Here is an 18,715-nt window from a genome sequence, read left to right as displayed (position 1 = left end):
TAGGAGCCTCGTGAATTAACAAGCACTTATTAAGTACCCACTACACTATGTACTGAATACTGGGGACACAAATCTATAGGTGAGACAACCTCCAGCTTTTAAACCCAGAGCAGCCCGTGATCCCACTACCACTTTTCTCTTCCTCTTTTCTTTCTCTTTTTTGCCTTTTCAGCTTCCTTTTATATGTTGTCTTCCTCTGATAGAATGTAATCTCTCCCCTGAGATCAGGGATGATCTTTCTCTTTTTGCTTGTATTTGTATTCCTAGGCTCAGCACAGTTCTTGGCACATAGCAAGTGAACTTAAAAAATGCTTTATCTTACCATCCCTCTATCCCAACTATCTATCTGTATAATCCGTCTGTATAATTTATCTAGTCTATATATGTTTTTATCGTCTTTCTAATCCGTCTATATATCAATCTAATCTATATCATCTGTCTAATCTGTATAGCTATTTCATCCAGCTGTTTAATCTATCTATATTACTTATCTGTGTGAGCTATATTTACCTGTCTCATCTATCTAATTTATCTATAGCATGTATCTGTTTATTTATTTAGCTAACTAACTGTCTGTTTCTAAAAACTTATATTCTGATTGGGAGATACCACACTTAAGAATAGAAACCTATAGTAGAAAAGACCTCAGAAGCCATTTAGTCTGCCCCCCCTCCCCACTTATTTTATAGAGGAAGAAACTGAGACTTAGGACTGTTCAGTGAATTAATAGCCCAAGGTAGCACGTATCAGAGGTAAGATTTAAACTGAGTTTCTCTGAACTCTAGACCCGGATGCTCTTTCTTCTAAACCATTTTGCCTAGAGGAATTGTAGCCAGGAAGTTTGGTCTAGCTAGTAACAGGAATCGTGAGTGGGGTCAGAAAGAAGAAGATTGTCTTGTGTTTTTGTGATAGTATTGATTAGATTATTGTTCCTTGAACAAGAACAAAGGGTAGAAAAGTGGGCAGTTGGCCAGAGGAAGATTAGTAGTCCAGACCTGAGCACATGGCAAGATACTTGGGCTGTGTATGTTCTGGTAGTTTGTATGACTAGATGGAATACTATGAATGCAGCCCTAGAATGCCAGAATACTATTGCAATTTTGTCATATTTCTCTTATTAACAAGGAACAGTTTGGGGGCAGATTGCATTGATATTCTGGCTTGACTTTCTTGAAGTCATGAAATATTTTTCTTTTTCAGTTGAAAAGTTTTCAAATATCCTTTATTGGTCTCAGGATCTTATGAAGGAACTGAAATTGTGAAGGAATCGCATTTTGTCAGTTTGTCCAGGTGTTAATTATGCCTCATGTCTCTTGCTTCCATTTGATGACAGCTGTGTTCCTTGACTTGTGAAGAGGTTCCTGTGAAATCTGTGTTAACAGTAGCCAGAATTTCTCTTAAAACATCAGCCTGATCTTTTGCCCTACACATTTCCTCTTTTCATTAGATAAGATATTAATGTGTCAGATTTTAGTATAGCATTTCTGATAATTATCTGTGTCTGCATATAGAATATCAAGTTGAGAGTAGAGAAGTTATTTGGATAGTTTGCTCAGCATAAAATATATCAGTTATTTAGGTTAGCTCTGCCACCCCTTTTTTCTCCTTAATAACATAAACATAATGTTTTAATATGGGCAGCTACGTGGCTGAGTAGATGGTGTACCAACTTTGGAGTCAGACACTGGTTGTGTGACCCTGGGCAAGTCACTTAACAATCTTTGCCTCAGTTCCTCGTTTGTAAAATGAGCTGGAGAAGGAAATGGCAAATCACTTCAGTACTTTTGCCAAGAAGGCCCCAAATGGGGTCACAAAGAGTCTGAAATAAAAAAAAATAAATGAAACAAAACAAACAAACAAACAAAAACCAAAGAGTCTGAAATGACTGAATAACAATATTTTAATGATCCAGAAAATTGCTTCTACATTCTGCTCCACTTGGCCTTATATGTACAAACTCTAATTTTAAAAATAAACTGATTTATCCCATGGCAAAGTGGTTACTACTAAAGAATCTTGGAAAGTAGTACTACATAGGGAAGATATTTGATTTCTCTGTGTCAAGTTCTTTTCTTTATTAATTAATTAATTATTAGCTTTCAGCATTCATTTCCACAAGATTTTGAGTTCCAGATTTTCTCCCCATCTCTCCCCTCCCCCACCCCAAGATGGCATGCATTCTGATTACCTCTTCTCCCAGTCTGCCCTCCCTTCTATCACCTCCACCCCACCCTTATACCCTTCCCGCTTTGTGTCAGGGATTCTTAACCTTATTTTGTATCACAGACCTCTTGGCAGTCTGAAAGCCTGTGGGTCCCTTCTTGGAATAATATTTTTAAGTGCATAAAATAAAATACATAGGATATAAAGGAAATCAATTGCATTAAAATATTGTGGGGTTTTTTTTTTTTGGAGGACAGTTGGGGTTAAGCGACTTGCCCCAAGGTCACAAGGCTAGTTTTTGTGTTAAGTGTCTGAGGCCGGATTTGAACTCCTCCTGACTCCAGGCCTGGTGCTCTATTCGCTGCGCCACCTAGCCGCCACAATTAAAATATTGTTATCAAAATATCAAAAAGTCAATTTCTCAGATCCTATGTAGAGTAGGAACTCTACTCTAGGTGTAATAGTAAATTCTATCCATGTCATGGAATAATACAAGGTATAATGGAATGGTCAGATTAAGAGGTTCTTAGGCTTTTTATGTTTAGACCCTCTTTAGCAGTGTGATGAACCTATGGACCTCTTCCCAGAATAATGTTTTTAAGTTAATAAAATAAATTATTACAAAGGAAGCCACTTATTTTTTTTTTAATGTTAATTTTTTTCCATGGAACTCCTGAAATCTCTCTTCATAGACCTCTCTCCCTGATTCTTGTCTCTACTTCATGAATCATCTCTCCTACCCCCTGCTAAATCCTCATATTTAATGTAAACAGAAAACAAATACTTACTCAGCCTTTGCTTGAGTATTTTCCATGATGAGGGAATTTATTAGATAATAAAGTAGACCTCTCCATCCATTTTTGTACAGTTCTAATAAATTCATTATATTCTCAAAAATCAATTTTCCTGTAACTCCTAACCAGTGGTTATAGTTCAGGAGTCTCACAAAAAAAAAATTGGATCTCTTTTCTGTATGACAGCCCTTCAAATATTTTAATATCATCGTCTTGCTTTTCTTTTATAATAAATAACCCATTTCCTTTTATTCTTCCTTATATTGTATGGTGTTGTCAGATCCCTTCACCATTAGGTCATTTGCCCCTAGAACATTCTCCAATTTGTCAGTATCTTTCCAGAATAATGGCTTGACACAGTTTCCCAGATACAGTCAACCTAGCCCTTTGTGTACCAGTACTTGCTGTTGCTATTTCTTTATAGATTGTGTGTGTGTGTATACATATACATATATATATATATATATATATATATATATATACACACAGATTAAAAAAATTTTTTTTAAGACACTGAGGTGTAGTGCAGAGATGGCAAACACATTATATCTATAAAGACTGCTGAGGGAAGTCAGGATTGGATTCAAATTTAATTGGGAAATAGTTAACAAAATAAATAAAAATACAATAAAATGCAGATAATGTTATATTTTATAAGTAAGGCAATAGGCAGCCTGCAGGGATCCTGATGTATGGCGTAGTAGTTTCCATTTGAGTTTGACATCAGTGGTATAGTGGATCAAGAGACAGCTTGGCTGGAGTCAGCGCAATTTGGGTTCAAGACCTGCCTTGGTAGCAAGCCCTGGGTAAGTCATTTTACTTCTCAGTGACTGAGACAGCTCTCTAAGCTTATAAGCTGATAGGCAAATTACTTATATGCATCAGGGAAGAGATTTTCTATTCAGGCACCTAGTATTTCCTAAATGCTTATTCCGGACCAGGTACCATACAAAAGCATTGAGGATACAAAGAAAGTAAAAAAAAAAAAAAATCAAACAAAAAACCCAGACACTGATCTCAAGGATCTGACCATCTAATGGAGGAGACAATATGCAAAATAGTAATAATATAAATACACACCAGGAGTTCCTGCACTGCTGGAATCATAGGTCTGGACTTCCCTCTCTCCTTTCTTAATAAAAGTAAAATGCCACCAACAACAATAGAAGTAGTAGCCTTTGCTGCATAGTTCACTCATAATGGGCTTGTTAAGGAATTGAACACTAAGTCTTTTTCACAAAAACCTAGCCACATAAATCCAGTTCTGTACTTTTTTTGCTGGGGTTTTTTTAACTTAAGTATAGGACAGCTCATATGTTGCTGTTACATTTTATCTGATTGTATTTGTCCATAATAACAGATAGTAGAAGTTTTTTTAAGATCCTGATTCTATTATTTACTATTAGCTCTCCTTACTACCTACATATATCCATCTACGCTACCCTCTGGGTAACAGTGTTGCCTACAATAGAGTTGGGAACAAGAGTTGACCAACTACTGCTTTTTTTTACAGTCAGCTAAGAATGGTTTTTACATTTGTAAATAAAGTTTTATTGGATTTTAAGAAGTAAAAACTATCCTTAGCTCCAGGCGACACAAGAAAGTTTGCCAGTTCTGGGGTCTCTAAAATATTAGAAATTGGGGCTACCTTTTGACACCTTTAGACTGGTTAGCTAAGCATGGGAAGGTTACACACATAGTATTTGCTGTACTTGGATTTCAGTAAGATATCTGGCAATCTCATTCTTGTGGACACAATAGAGACATGAGCTGGATAAGAATAATACAGATAGATTTTGTGACTGGTTGAATCTGTCAGTCTTTACTTATACAATTCATGATTTTATAGACTTTATAATGGTTATAAACATCATAATGTTTATAATATATATAATATTCCTGTTTAAACAGCACTTTGTTGTTTTAAAATTCTTTCCTCACAATAACCCTGTGAACATATGCATCATTATCCCCATTTTACAGAAGAGGAAATGGGTTCAGAAAGCCTCAGGTAATTTATTTTCCCACAGTAACAGCTATTAAAGGATAGGGCTAACATTGTATATAAAAAAGTCCTGGTTTTCTAAAAAAGAAATCAGCGAGGTAGATGAAGATCAATAGTAGGCAGAAGTATTGTAGACCACTTCAACAGAAAGAGAATAGTGGTGGGAGATTTCAGTTGTCTAGACATCTCTTAGAACAGTCTCTCTTCTATATGTAGAAAAGCTACTATTTTCTTCATTACCTTTGATATCTTTCAACCTTGAAAAAAAGAAGAGTCAGAATTTTTATTATAAAATTGATTTTCAGCAACAAGGAGGCCTGTTTGCTTGCAGTAGAATTGGTGGGAACCTTGAGATGAAGTGATGACTCCATTTTTTTTTTTTTGTGATAAAGAAAAGAAAGCAAGTTATAGTCTTATGCATGCCCTAAATTTTGGTAGTAAGCAGACTCAGAAGGACCTCGGGCAACTGATTTTCACACATAACACAGCTATTAAAGGACATAGTTGTTATTGTACATTAAACCATTTCCAGGAATTAGAGGGAAGGTGGGGAAGAATATGGGAGAGGACATCTGGATGATGATCAATGGAGGGAGAAGCAGACATGACAGATTTTAGTAGTATTGACAGGATTCCATCACCTAGAATTCCTCCAGGGAATTTAGTTGAAGAGAGAGTTAAAGTTCTGAAGACACAAGAGTTTAGATGAGAGAAAGAAATGTAGGATATTATCTAAAGAATGGGAATAATGAATTGGATGGATATAGGAGGTTTCCCAACCAGTTCAGATTTTAATGATAATGACAATGGAAATGGAAGCAGATGCAGGTAATGCAGGTAATAATGGAGAAGAAAGTGAGAGGTTGAATGAGATGGCCTCCAGGTTTCTTTCTAGCTTTAACGTGCTGTGGTGGTAAAAAATTTGGAAATGAATACAAAGAATAATTTTTTAAAAGTTCAACAGTCCAGAAATCCTGATAACTTTTTGGATATAGCCTCCATTCACTTTCATTCTAGTATGAAAATGGAAACTTATCATGGCATGTGGGAATAAAAAGAGATGTTAAAAAATCTTTCTCTTCGGGGCGGCCAGGTGACTCAGCAAGTAAGAGCACCAGCCCCAGTGTCAGGATGACCTGGGGATCAAATCCAGGCTCAGATACTCAGCACCACACCCAGAAATATCTGGCCGTGTAACCTTGAGCAAGTTACTTAACCCCAATTGCTTTAAAAAAAAAAATCTTTCTCTTTGAGGAGTGCTTTTTAAGCAAGTAGAGGAAAGAGTCATGGGAGAGGATGGGTAATGATAATCATGCCAAAAAATTAATCAAGGAAAAGAACATCAATGGTGCACCTTAAAATGCACAGAAGAGAAGGAATTTCAGAAAGGAATAAAACAAGAAGGACAATGTTATGATTACATTAAATTTCATGTATTCTTTAAGCAAATAAGCTATCCTTAATAGAGAGTCATTGTTTCCCAGTTCTCTTTTTCTATTCTTGATATACTGAAATATTCGTATTTGTTAAATTCAAACTCTAAATTTAAAAATTAAAATGAGAATTTTTCCCTTAGGGTAAAAGAACATTCAGTTGATTCAAGAATTGACAGTTTGCCTAAATAAAAGTCTTCCATGAGAAGGGCTACTTCTCAAGGAGAAATAATTTGTATGATATCTTTGAAGTGTGAAAAATATTAAGTTAATATCAAATAGCAGGAATATCCTTTTTGTGGAAAGCAGTGATTGCATAGTGTCTTCTTGACTAGCAGTTAAAATAATAATTTACATCAGAGGCAGTTTATTTCTATTTTTTTCTGGGCTTTGTGGTCTCCTCAGGCAAAAATGTTCTATTCTTGGACTATGTGCCAAATAATATCCTATGATATCAAGATAGGAAGTTGACTGCATACAGGGTAGTCCCTAATTGGTTTCTTCCCTTGCCTTATAATACAATTATATATATACCTTCAATGGAAGAGATTTGTGCAGTTTTGACAACCTCAGAATGTTACTTCTTCTAGTGTGCTATTAAAACCCACCTATTCTAGCTGGATAAGGATACTACCCTCTTAGATTCCCAATTATATTTTTAGAATGCCTGCAGTGTCTAGGTGGGAACAGATGGAGTCCCAGTAGTGAGCATTTGGGCAGGAGTAAAAGTTAGGACCACTTGGAAGCTCTCAGAGTCAGAGATAGAATCCCATATTCTATAATAATAATAATAATAATTTTTAGAACTCAAACTTTAGAAATCATTGAATGCAACCCCCTCATTTTATGGATGAACATTTGAATGCATGAAAAACAAATTTAGAAACATTCTGTGGGGGCAGCTAGGTGGTACAGTGAATAGAGCACCAGCACTGGAGTCAGGAGGACCTGAGTTCAAATCTGGCCTCAGACACTTGACATGGTTACTAGCTGTGTGACCTTGGGCAAGTCATTTAACCCCAATTGCCCTGCCCTCCCCCCTCCAAAAAACAAAAACAAAAAAAGAAATATTTTGTGGCTTTTTGATCAGTTCATAATAGGTATACCAATTAAGAAAGAATATCTTAAAACAAATGTGCATGTGTTCTTCTCAGTGTGCAGTGAAAGCAGGCTGGTTCAAAGATTCCTAAGGTATACAAGCACATCCTCACATTGTCATAGTCCTAAGACTTTTGGCATAAAAACCACATGTTGTGTATTTACTGTAAAATTATAGTTGAATTTCCTGGTATGAAAATCTACTTATTTAAAAAAAAAATCCTGGGGTGGCCAGGTGGCTCAGCGAGTAAGAGCACCAGCTCCAGTGTCGGGATGACCTGGGGAACAAATCCGGGCTCAGATATTCAGCACCACACCCAGAAATAACTGGCCATGTAACCTTGAGCAAGTTGCTTAACCCCAATTGCTTTAAAAAATAAAAATCCTACCACTAGTGATTATCAAAAGGCTGCCTGCAAGAAATCGATGCCCTAAGTGTCTGTTGCTGCACATGTCCATGCATACACATGTTCATATATATATATACATTTTTTATTTCAGGATTCTTCTTCAAGAAAAGCGAAACTGCTTGCTTATGCAGCTGGAAGAAGCTACACGTTTAACATCCTACCTACAATCTCAGTTAAAAAGGTAGGTCACTCATAAAGTTGTATGTTACTTTTTCATTTACTCTTTGATAATTACAAATGAATGATGTTCCTAATTCTTATTAACTGGAACATAGGTACTAGAATGGATCTGAAGTTTTAAAAGGAACTGATGAATCATGTGGACAAAATAAAGTGGAAAAAAGGCAGAAATTCATCTTAAAAATTCCTATCTATTTCAGGGAATTTAGAGCAACAAAATTGCTGGCAAACTTATGTATGATCAAATGATTTATAATGTTTAAAATAATAGTGCCTGGCAGTTTCTGAGTGACTCTTTATGTACACATGTCCATGTACCTTTTATTTTAATTAAAATAGTAAGATGGAAATGTGTGAGATAAAAATCACTTCATGAAAAATATGAAAAAGATTCAACTTCACATGTTAAGAAACTAAGAAATTTATGGTTGAGATTTGTATATATTTTCCCATGTCCAAAATAATCCCAAAGGTGGAGGGAGGAAACTGGACACCATTGTGAGTAAAAAAACAAAGCAAGACATAGCATTATTTTGTACACACTCACACACACACACACACACCCCATTGTGATTGGAACATACTTCATCTAAATTTCATAGTTTTAATTTAATGTCATTGTCTTTGACATTTTATCATCTTCATGAAATTATTTTATTTTATATCTTCATCAAAGAGAAAAATGACTCCTTGGGAAATAAATTAATCAAATTACAGTGTGTTGATAAAGGAGAGTGGAAACACTAATGTCTATAGGCTCCTGATAGAAGTCATCAACTATAAAATGAAAACAGATAGCATCTTTTTTATTTGAAAATGAATAACACTTATACTTTAGGGCTAAAGAGTAGGGATAAAATGCTGGCTGCAAAGAGGCAAGTTAATTTAATTGTAGGGTTTTTTTTTTAATCAAATGCTTTATTGATTCACTTCCATTGTTTTCTCCCCAACAACAGTCATGTTCTAAATCCTTCCTTCCTATAATATCCTCCTTTACCAAAACAAAATGATTAAATAGAATTCTCTGATTCACCACAGTAGACTTGACTAACCAAAAAATTGGCACATACTTGAAGTACAAAAAACAGATCCTGAGCCTATTATTTGATGGTTAATTTTTTTTTTTAAAGCAATCAGGGTTAAGCAACTTGCTCAAGGTTACACGGCCAGTTATTTCTGGGTGTGGTGCTGAGTATCTGAGCCCGGATTTGATCCAGGTCATCCCGACCCTGGAGCTGGTGCTCTTACTCGCTGAGCCACCTGGCCGCCCCGAAGCAATTGGGGTTAAGTAATTTGCTCAAGGTTACACGGCCAGGTGTTTCTGGGTGGGTGCTAAGTGTCTGAGCCCAGGATTCGATCTCCAGGTCTTCTCAACACTGGAGCCGGTGCTCTTACTTGCTGTACTACCTGGCCCCCCCGATGGTTAATTTTTGGAAGAAAAATTGAACACCATCAATATATTGTAGTTCCTGCTATGTGTAGGGAAGTACTGCTTGTCAATGAAAGTGAGAAGGTATTAGTTATTCCTCTGTTTAATATCATCTTTTTATATAAAATTAAAGTCATGGATTAGCAACCAAACGATATTAAAATGTTAACAGTTACTATTAGCAAGAGGAGATATATGGATTTTTCATCTTATAAAGCAGATGATATCATATACTTTTATGTGGAATATAACAGTATGCAAGCAGAGGTCATGAAAGTATGGTAATAAAACTTGCATTTTCCTTTCTTATTTCAGTTTATCTGCCAGCACACTGACAGTGTCCTCTGGGAGCAGCAGGGGATCACTGGCATCCAGCCGGGGATCACTTGCATCCAGCAGGGGTTCCTTAAGCTCCATCAGCTTTACAGACATCTATGGCCTTCCCCAGTATGAAAAGTCAGATGCAGATTATGGCCAACATCTGCGCTTTGATCTAATTCCATTCGATTCTCTGGGAAAAGATGCACCATTCTCTGAGTCCACTGGACATTCTAACTTCAATAAGCAAAGGAGGTCCCTGGACACACCTCAGTCCCTAGCCTCCTTGTCTTCTCGTTCCTCTTTGTCTTCCTTGTCTCCACCAAGTTCCCCATTAGACACACCCTTTCTTTCTGCCTCTCGGGACTCTCCTCTTGCTCAGATGTCTGATGGATTTGAAATATTAGGCATGGGAGCTCTAGAAAGGCTCAGGGCTCAAGCCTCAGCTATGGGGGATGACGACACACAGGGGACGACTTCACTTCAACATTCTGGATTTCATGGGGATGGGGAAGGAGCTCGAGAACAGCTAAGACCACAACTGGCAACTGCCCCAAGTCCTAGTGGAAGTAAGTGTTTGTAAATAAAATTGGTGGGGATGGGGGTGGAAAAGGCGATATAATTTTATATTTAAAATTCGTGCTCTCCTCCCTCCTTGGTATTACTTAGTATTACTTAATATGAAGTAATACAGGTGGAGGATTTTTATGACTGACCAAATCAGATTATGTGAATTATTTTTGCCTGGAAGATTTTGAATAATGCTGCAAACTCAAATAATACTATTATGTCAGCATCATGCATAAAATACACATATACTCTGTGTGTGCGTGTGATCAGATTAAGGACTAGATTACTTTGGGGAGAGTAATGGTAACTTTTCTTCTTCCATATGAACATGTTCTTGTTTTTAAAGGAAATAAATAAGAAATTTAAAATTATTATTATTTAATCTAATTTTTCTATCCTTTCTTTTAAAAACTAAGGTACTAATAGAATAATCAACATGAGCCTTTTATGTCCCAGCCCTCTTGTTTTCCTCTCACACTTACCTCCTCCATGCACTCCCCTCATCCCTCAATCCACCCTACTTTTATAACCCTACCAAATATTCTGCAAAGTTGTTTTGATATTAACTTCTGAATGCAATTGGCTCATACTATATTTTCGTACTGCCACCTTGTGGTAAGTTACCATATACCACAGCCAGATGACTGGAAACTTTCCACGAAAATTAAAATAATATAGGAAACAAAGTAGTCAAAATGGAGCATTCTCGAAGGCCAGGGATTGCATAAGGTTTCATTCATAGGTACTGAACACAACTGGAGGCATATGGAAAGAAAGTAGCCTAAATCTGTAATATTTATGATAATAAATAATTTTATCATCCACATTGGTGGAAGAAGTTCCCATACTAGGAATTCTGTATACAGATGAGATCAGAAATCAGAATTTCTCCTCTTCTCTGCACCCTTCTCTTCTATCACAGAACTTACAAAGGATGCTCTCCAGGGTTTAACAAATGTTCATTAAATTGAATGGGTTTTTTAAAAATCTACTCTAAACCTCTCATTTTACTAGAGAAAACTGAGGCTCAGAATGGTTATTCAGCTTACCGAAAATCACACAATTTATATTCACTGTTTAATGATTCCTATGAAACAATACTGCTATGTAGAGTAGGCAGTTTTAATGTTGGGAAAAAAAGAATATTTTCTCAAATAACTTTTTTCACCTAGACTTCAGTCATTTCTACTTCTTTTTCAGGAGAGAGAAGGGGAAGTATCCTTGGATTTTGAAATTTTCATTTCACAAACATCATTTTAATTTTTAAATAACCAATGTATTTTTAAGTTAAAATATACCATGGTTTCTAATTTTGTTTTTAGTTAAATATTAATTATGAATGAGTAGGCATCTTTGGTTTCTCATCCAGTTATTGACATATTAATGACTGTATTCATACTGTTTTTAAATATCAACTTAGAAAAGCTACACCTTTTCACTCTGCTTTTTATCTTGTCTCTCATGCTGCACAACAGAAACATTCACTGTAAGTGAACTTGATACTATTTTTTTTTACCTTTGACTTCTAGATTTCTGTTGCATTGTTGTCTAGTAAATATGTTGCCTGATATTATAAGATATGCAGAAGAGGATACTTTATAATAGTCTTACAACTTATCACATACGTGATTGCTCTGACTTTTTTGTTTGTTTGTTTTCAGAGGGGGGAAGGTAAGGCAGTTGGGGTTAAGTGACTTGCCCAAGGTCACATGGCTAGTAAGTGCTAAGTGTCTGATGCCGGATTTCAACTCAGGTCCTCCTGATTCTAGGGCCAGTGCTCTACTCACTGCACCACCTAGCCGCCCCTCTCACTCTTTTTTTAACGTTGTTAATAACCACTGAATCCTTGCAAAACATTTTTTGAGACTAACTTTTTTTTTGTATAATTTTTAAAGGGATTTAATAAGTCTAATATGACACACTTAGGCTGTAAACCTTATGCATGATATGCTTTTTACTATGTTTCTCCTTTTTTTTTTTAAGGTAAGAGATTTAAAAAGTAAATGTAACTCTAAGATTTCTAGTCTTCACTTTATGTACTTTACTCCCTATGGTTAACTTCATTGAATTGAAACCCAAGAGCAGATGTTTTGGGATGTTGAGTGGTTTCTTCCATGTTGTTTTTTCTGACCAAGGGCAACTGTTGACAGTACTTCTTTCATTTAACTTTTGTGGCCATTTGGATCTAGTGACCCTGCCAGGGAGTTTCTTTGAGAATTCTTCCTTTGTTTTGATTTCTGCATTATCTTTTGCAAGGATGTTGGTGAGAAAGAAGCAGTGTTTATACTAATGCTGTCAGATTAGTTGGAAAGCTTAGTTTTAGCATAGTTAATGAAATGAAATTTACATTTGTAACTATTAGGCCAGCTTGTTGAGTGCAGACTTGTAATACCTTGCACATTTTGGGTGACTTTTATCATATAGGTTGGTTGAATAGAAGATAAGTTGCAGAAATTGAGACCAACTAAATTTTTCACTCTAGTCTTATTGGATCGCTGTTGTATAAACCTATTTCATTTCTTGATTGATTCTTTTTTTTTTTTTTTTTTTGCCTTTTGGAGGGCAATTGGGGTTAAGTAACTTGCTCAAGTTTACACGGCTAGTTTTTTTGCATGGGTGTTAAGTGTCTGAGGCCGGAACCGAACTAGGGTCCTCCTGACTCCAGGGCCGGCACTTTACTCACTGCACCACCTAGCCGCCCCAATTGATTCATTTCTTGATCAAACTAGGAGACAATGAAAATCAGTCTTTTCTCAAAAAAAAAAAAAAAGAACATGGTTCATTTTATAGACATAGTTATTGTGGTTCTGCTAATTTTTTTTCTAAAATAAAATTTTATTGGTCCTAGGCCAGTCATTCTTTTTAAATGCCCATTATTGAATTCCTATGTATAATCTACCCTTGGACCCAACATTAATTTTAATCTATTTTTCCATATATTGGTTAATGGGAGAAAAGTTTTTTTATCATTGATTTCAAATAGTAACATTTCTTATAGTGCTCTATGTTAATGGGAGAATAAAGTTATTTCAGCAATTTTAAATAATGATTTTTTTAATAAATAATTTTTAAGAGCATTTAAAGAGGTCTGATTATTTTTAGCTATGAAGAGACATAACTACAAAGTTCCTTTCTCCAGTCTTCCAGAAGAAAAAACTGGACCACACTGTATATTTTTTTAAAAAATAGATCAGAATAGTCATAGATAAAAAATTTCATTTCATATTTTCATTAATAGTAGCATCAGTTTCTTACCGTCTTTCCTACAGATGTCAAAGTTTCTTGTCACTTTCTAACTCTTATTTATTTCTTTTCTCTGCAGCAGTTACTTTACGAGAAGACAGCGCCAGGAGGTCAGAGAGGAGGGCCAGACGGGTTTCTGCATGTCTCTCTGATTATTCGCTGGCTAGTGACAGTGGTGTATTTGAACCTTTGACCAAAAGGTTGGCTATATGATTTTGATACTTTTTTTCCCCATAGAGGATTTATTGACATATATTGCATTGTTCTCTTTAGATCCTGAACAAAATGATTATACTGATTACTTTATAGTATAAAACACTTGGATTTACAATATTAAAACATTTAAACTTTATTCTCCACCTCCCTGAATTTGGGTTGTGGTAAACCCTAAGAGGAAATTCCTTTGTGGGTTTATGAGGGTGGCAGTGGGTTGGTCTTTTCCCATCACCTACCTATTTCCCTGCAGGGAATACTCCTGCCCTTGGCCTGACTCAGTCAGTCATTCAATAAGCATTTATTATTTATAATACATTTATCATATATTATATATTTATTATTTAAAATAAATATTTAGTCACTGGCTCCCGTTCCAGTAGGAATATTTTTATGCTCACCTATTCTATGAGGGGAAAATCAGTCTAATTCAAGTGTTCATACATAAAGGAGAATATTTATCTGTTGTAATTTGTGTTCCTGCTTTATCTTGTTATTTTTAAAAAAACTAATTACAGTCATTTTTAAATGTCCAAAAACTTTCTTTGTCTTCCTCTAATTTTTTTTTTTTTTGCTATTTTGGAGGAGGGAAGGCAGGGCAGTTTGGGTTAAGTGACTTGCCCAAGGTCACGTGGCTAGTTTTTTTTGGTGTGTGTGTGTGTGTGTTAAGTGTCTGAGGCCAGATCTGAGCTCAGGTCCTCCTGACTCCAGGGCCAGTGTTCTATTCACTGCACCACCTAGCCACCCCTCCAGTTTTTTTTCACACTGTGTTTAATTGGGTTCTGTACCCTTTGCCAATATCAAAAGTTTCCTTGAAAGTCATTGAAAAAATCCTCCAGGATATTCACTTGTTAGGTGTATTTTTAAATTAATATTTTTACCTTAAACTTTGTTCTGAATACTGCATATGGTTTAGAATATAGTGAGAGAGGACAGATCATTAGGTGAGGAGTCAAAAAGTGATTCCAGGTCTTGCTCTTTCAACTGTAGGCTATGTGACTTTGTGCATGACTCTTGATGTTTGCGGCTCAGTCTTTTCATCTCTAGAATAGAGATGATAATATTTACTTTAGTTTTATCGCAGAATTATTTTGAGGATCAGATATAGTGATTTATACATCATCCTTATAAAAACTTCGCAATCATCGTATTATACAGAAAGGAAGTGTTATTGTTATTATTCCCGATAAAGATGAAGTGAAGTAAAAAGAAAAAAAATAAAGATTTGCATCAGAGTAAGAAAAATTAGAAGAATTTAAAATCAGATAAGCAATGAAATTGGAAAATAGAAGAAACTGGTGTTAAATGTCTATTTTAAACAGTTCAAACATCATTCTTTTTGAGAAGTCATAAAAATATTTCCTCGAAGGTAGACATTAAATAAAGAAAAATATTTTATTGCCAAGGACCATGCTGTATAAAAGGTAACATCTTTCTGTAGCAAGGGGCCTGAAAAAAATGAGTGTAGGGTAAATACTCTTTCCCTCCTCATTATTATAACTTTTACTAAAGCTATGTATCCTTTATCAGCTTCTGGCTCACTCTCCTCAATACAATCAGTCAATAAACATTTATTAAGTTATTATTATGCGCCAGATGCTGTACTTAGTGCAGGGTATGCAAATGAAAAACAAACAAACAAAAGTAGTTCATGCTCTCAAGGAATTTACATTCTAAAGGGAAAGACAGCATATACATGAATAATAGAAAATGATGATGATGATAGCAACAGTAGTAGGACTGCTCTACTCTTCACATTTACATAATGCTATACTGTTTAGGAAGCACTCTCCTCATAGCAACCTTGTGAGGTAAGTCGTAAAGTGATTATTATTCCCATTTTATGAATGAGGTAACTGAGGCTTTGAGAGGTTAAGGGATTTGCCTAGCGTCACATATCTAAAAAATTGATCATACACAGCACTTGAATCTAGGTCCTTCTGTCTCTAAATCTAGTACTTGACAATTAATTTCAATTATGTGATAACCATGGGGGTATTATTGTGATTAGTTAATTAGTTTATGGGTGAATATCCACTAGGAATATGACATTTTACTAGTTTCTTAGGGGGTTTATTTGGTATAATCATTTAAGAATACAGTGTAGGGCAACATTGTCATATGTAATTGACTTAAGTTTATAACATAGGGTAACATGTACTACCTACTTAATAAAAGTACTTTCTAAGCCTTAAAAATCATTGAATGGGGCAGCCAGGTGGCTCAGCGAGTAAGAGCACCGGCTCCAGTGTCAGGATGACCTGGATCAAATCCGGGCTCAGATACTTAGCACCACACCCAGAAATAACTGGCCGTGTAACCTTGAGCAAGTTACTTAACCCCGATTGCTTAAAAAAAAAATCATTGAATAAATGTGATTTGTTGTTTTTGTTACCAACATCACTATTAGATATCAGCTTTAGTTTTCATAAATAAACTTCTTATATGGAAAAGTTTCTAATTATAGTTAGCCCATATAAAGTATCTTCTTCAAGGCAGAAAGCAAGTGTTTTGCAAAAATTCAGGACCAATGGCCAATGAAGTTCTAGTATGAGAATATCTATTTACATCCACTGAATTGCTAGTATGGTAAGGAATATGTTAGTATTTGAGCTGAGAACAAATAAAAGGAGAAGGTGCACAGCCCACATTAGCAGTTTGTTTGAAATGAGTATTTAAAGGTAAAATAGATCAAGACTGTTTTGACTGCTATATTAGTATAGTATTTAGCAACGGGCACCTTTTACACACCTTCTCTTCTCTGCATGGGTGTGTCTTAATCTAGATTGAATCTTTAATTACACACTGATGAGGCTCTGGTCTCTTCAAGGTTTTTGTTTGTTTTAAGCTAGCATTTATATTTTGCTTTAAGATTCGAAAATCACTCTGTGAACATTATTGCATTTTATCCTGTGTGGGATGAAAAACCCTATCCAAAAATTTAATGAAAAACTCAGAGGCTTCTCTAGGTAATAGAAAAGATTTATTCAATTCTTGCAAGAAAGGGAGCATCATCTTCATCAGGACACACCAGTGGAGGGAGGCCCAATTTACAGAAAGCAAAAACGTGATTCTATAGCCTGACACGAGCAACCCCTCCCACCGACCTTGCCCTCATTGGTTGAGAACTTGGCCTAACAGTCTAGCTTGGGAATCTATCCAGATACAAAGAATAGGGAAACAATTTTTTTTTTAAAGCCATCGGGGTTAAGTAACTTGCTCAAGGTTACACGGCCAGGTGTTTCTGGGTGGGTGCTAAGTGTCTGGGCCCAGATTCGATCCCCAGGTCATCCCAGCACTGGAGCCGGTGCTCTTACTCGCTGTGCTACCTGGCCACCCCCAAGAAACAATTTTTAACCAATGAAAACCAGTGAAAGCATTTGATACCTTATTTGGTAGTGGGTGAAATCAGGGGAGGGTTAAGTTTGCAAAAATGAAACTTAGGCCTAGCTGCAGCAGAAGCCCAACTTGAATTTAGAGCACTGTCTCCATTTTAGGGTATAGTCTGAGAAGTTTTCACCTCTCTTACACAATCCCTCCTCTTATTTTTTACTCTCTGAAAACTTCTCACACCATTGCTGATAAACCCCTTCTACCATCTCATCTTTCTCATTTTCTAGACCATCAGGACTAAGGCTGTCCTGGTCAGTTGGGGTGCAGGCCTGGTCTGGACTCTTGGGAAAGCTATCTGCATTTGATGTCATCTTTTTCAGGTCCCTTGGCTCAGATGTCCACTCAGGAGCAGGGGCAATCTGTAGATGTCTAGAGTCCATATCCACAAGCTGGAGTGGTCAGACAGACCCAACAGGGGCCCCCAGAAACATATGATTGATACTAAAGGCACATAGAAATGGTTCAGTTTCCCAACCATGCAAGGCTAGGTTCAGACAGTATAAGAAATGATTCGATTTTCTAGCCACAAAGGGCTAGTCTCAGACAATACAATAAGGTTTTCTCATAGATTTACAAAATTGCATAAGATACAGATTAAACTACTTAGGTAGCTCACAATATATTAGTTTTTGGGAGGGGAGATTACATGTCACCAAGATAGCCAAGAAAACTTACACACGAACCATACAAATCAATAAAATCATTATTACCAAGGTTAATTAACATCAAATTCCTTATATCCCAGTGACCTATTCCCAATATCCATTTAAACAGCACTTTTTGAATCCCAGATGCCTCATGTAGTTATACAATTCAAAAAGGGAGTTCTGCTTCTTTGGTTCAGATATAGGGGTTCCCAGATAATTCTGACTTAATATAAATTCACACTATCATTCAAATTTGGTTCCACATTTTTGAAACTTCAGAGAATTTTCAGTTTATTTATTATTTGTTATTTCTGTCCTTAACCAAATCCTGTACCTTGTATAGGAATCTTCTAAAATGTGAAGATCTATCTAAAAAAAAAAAATGAGTTCATCTGCCTTTTAAAATTATCAGACAGATACTTTAATAAAGAAGAAATACTTTCACATTTTCTACAATCATATATAATTGTTGTGCAAAAATACAAGCTTGAGATCTTATTACCAAACATACTTAAGCCATCTAAAAATGATCCAGAACCATTGTCCAGAGACAGGAGGGGCTTGAATAACCTCCCATTTGTCCCCAAACCCTCTCATCTGCTTTCCATATTTCCAACTGATCTTTTACTCATCTTTCCTAATCTCTCAAACATTTTTAATCATAAAACAAGATAGTTCATAAGTTATCATTCTTTTACTAACATAACTCTGTCTGGGAGAGTAATAGACCTTCAAAAATTATCACACAAGGCTTTTCAAAACATCTTTTCTAAAAGTATTTTCTTCCATTAAAAACAGTTTGAATTTATCCTAATGTTA

The 18,715-nt window shown here is 35.8% G+C and overlaps 1 protein-coding gene across 6 annotated transcripts in view; it reads left to right on the top strand.

The window, feature by feature from the left end:
• Positions 1-18,715, top strand: part of WWC3 (WWC family member 3) — a 220,977-nt gene that overhangs the window by 175,020 nt on the left and 27,242 nt on the right. For 5 of the 6 annotated variants that reach the window (XM_069066929.1, XM_069066932.1, XM_069066933.1 and 2 more), the window contains exons 10-12: positions 7,995-8,084; positions 9,828-10,399; positions 13,723-13,843. In XM_069066929.1, the coding sequence (XP_068923030.1) occupies positions 7,995-8,084; positions 9,828-10,399; positions 13,723-13,843 (783 nt within the window). The remainder of the gene's footprint in view (positions 1-7,994; positions 8,085-9,827; positions 10,400-13,722; positions 13,844-18,715) is intronic. The other variant, XM_069066930.1, reaches the window with a different exon arrangement.

This window comes from Petaurus breviceps, unplaced genomic scaffold, assembly GCF_028583685.1.
Source record: "Petaurus breviceps papuanus isolate PSGF00001 unplaced genomic scaffold, PetGlider_PUasm1.0 90731, whole genome shotgun sequence".
Classification (NCBI taxonomy): Eukaryota; Metazoa; Chordata; class Mammalia; order Diprotodontia; family Petauridae; genus Petaurus; species Petaurus breviceps.
Note: the sequence above shows the minus strand (reverse complement) of the source record. Positions and strands in the feature narration are given on the sequence as shown.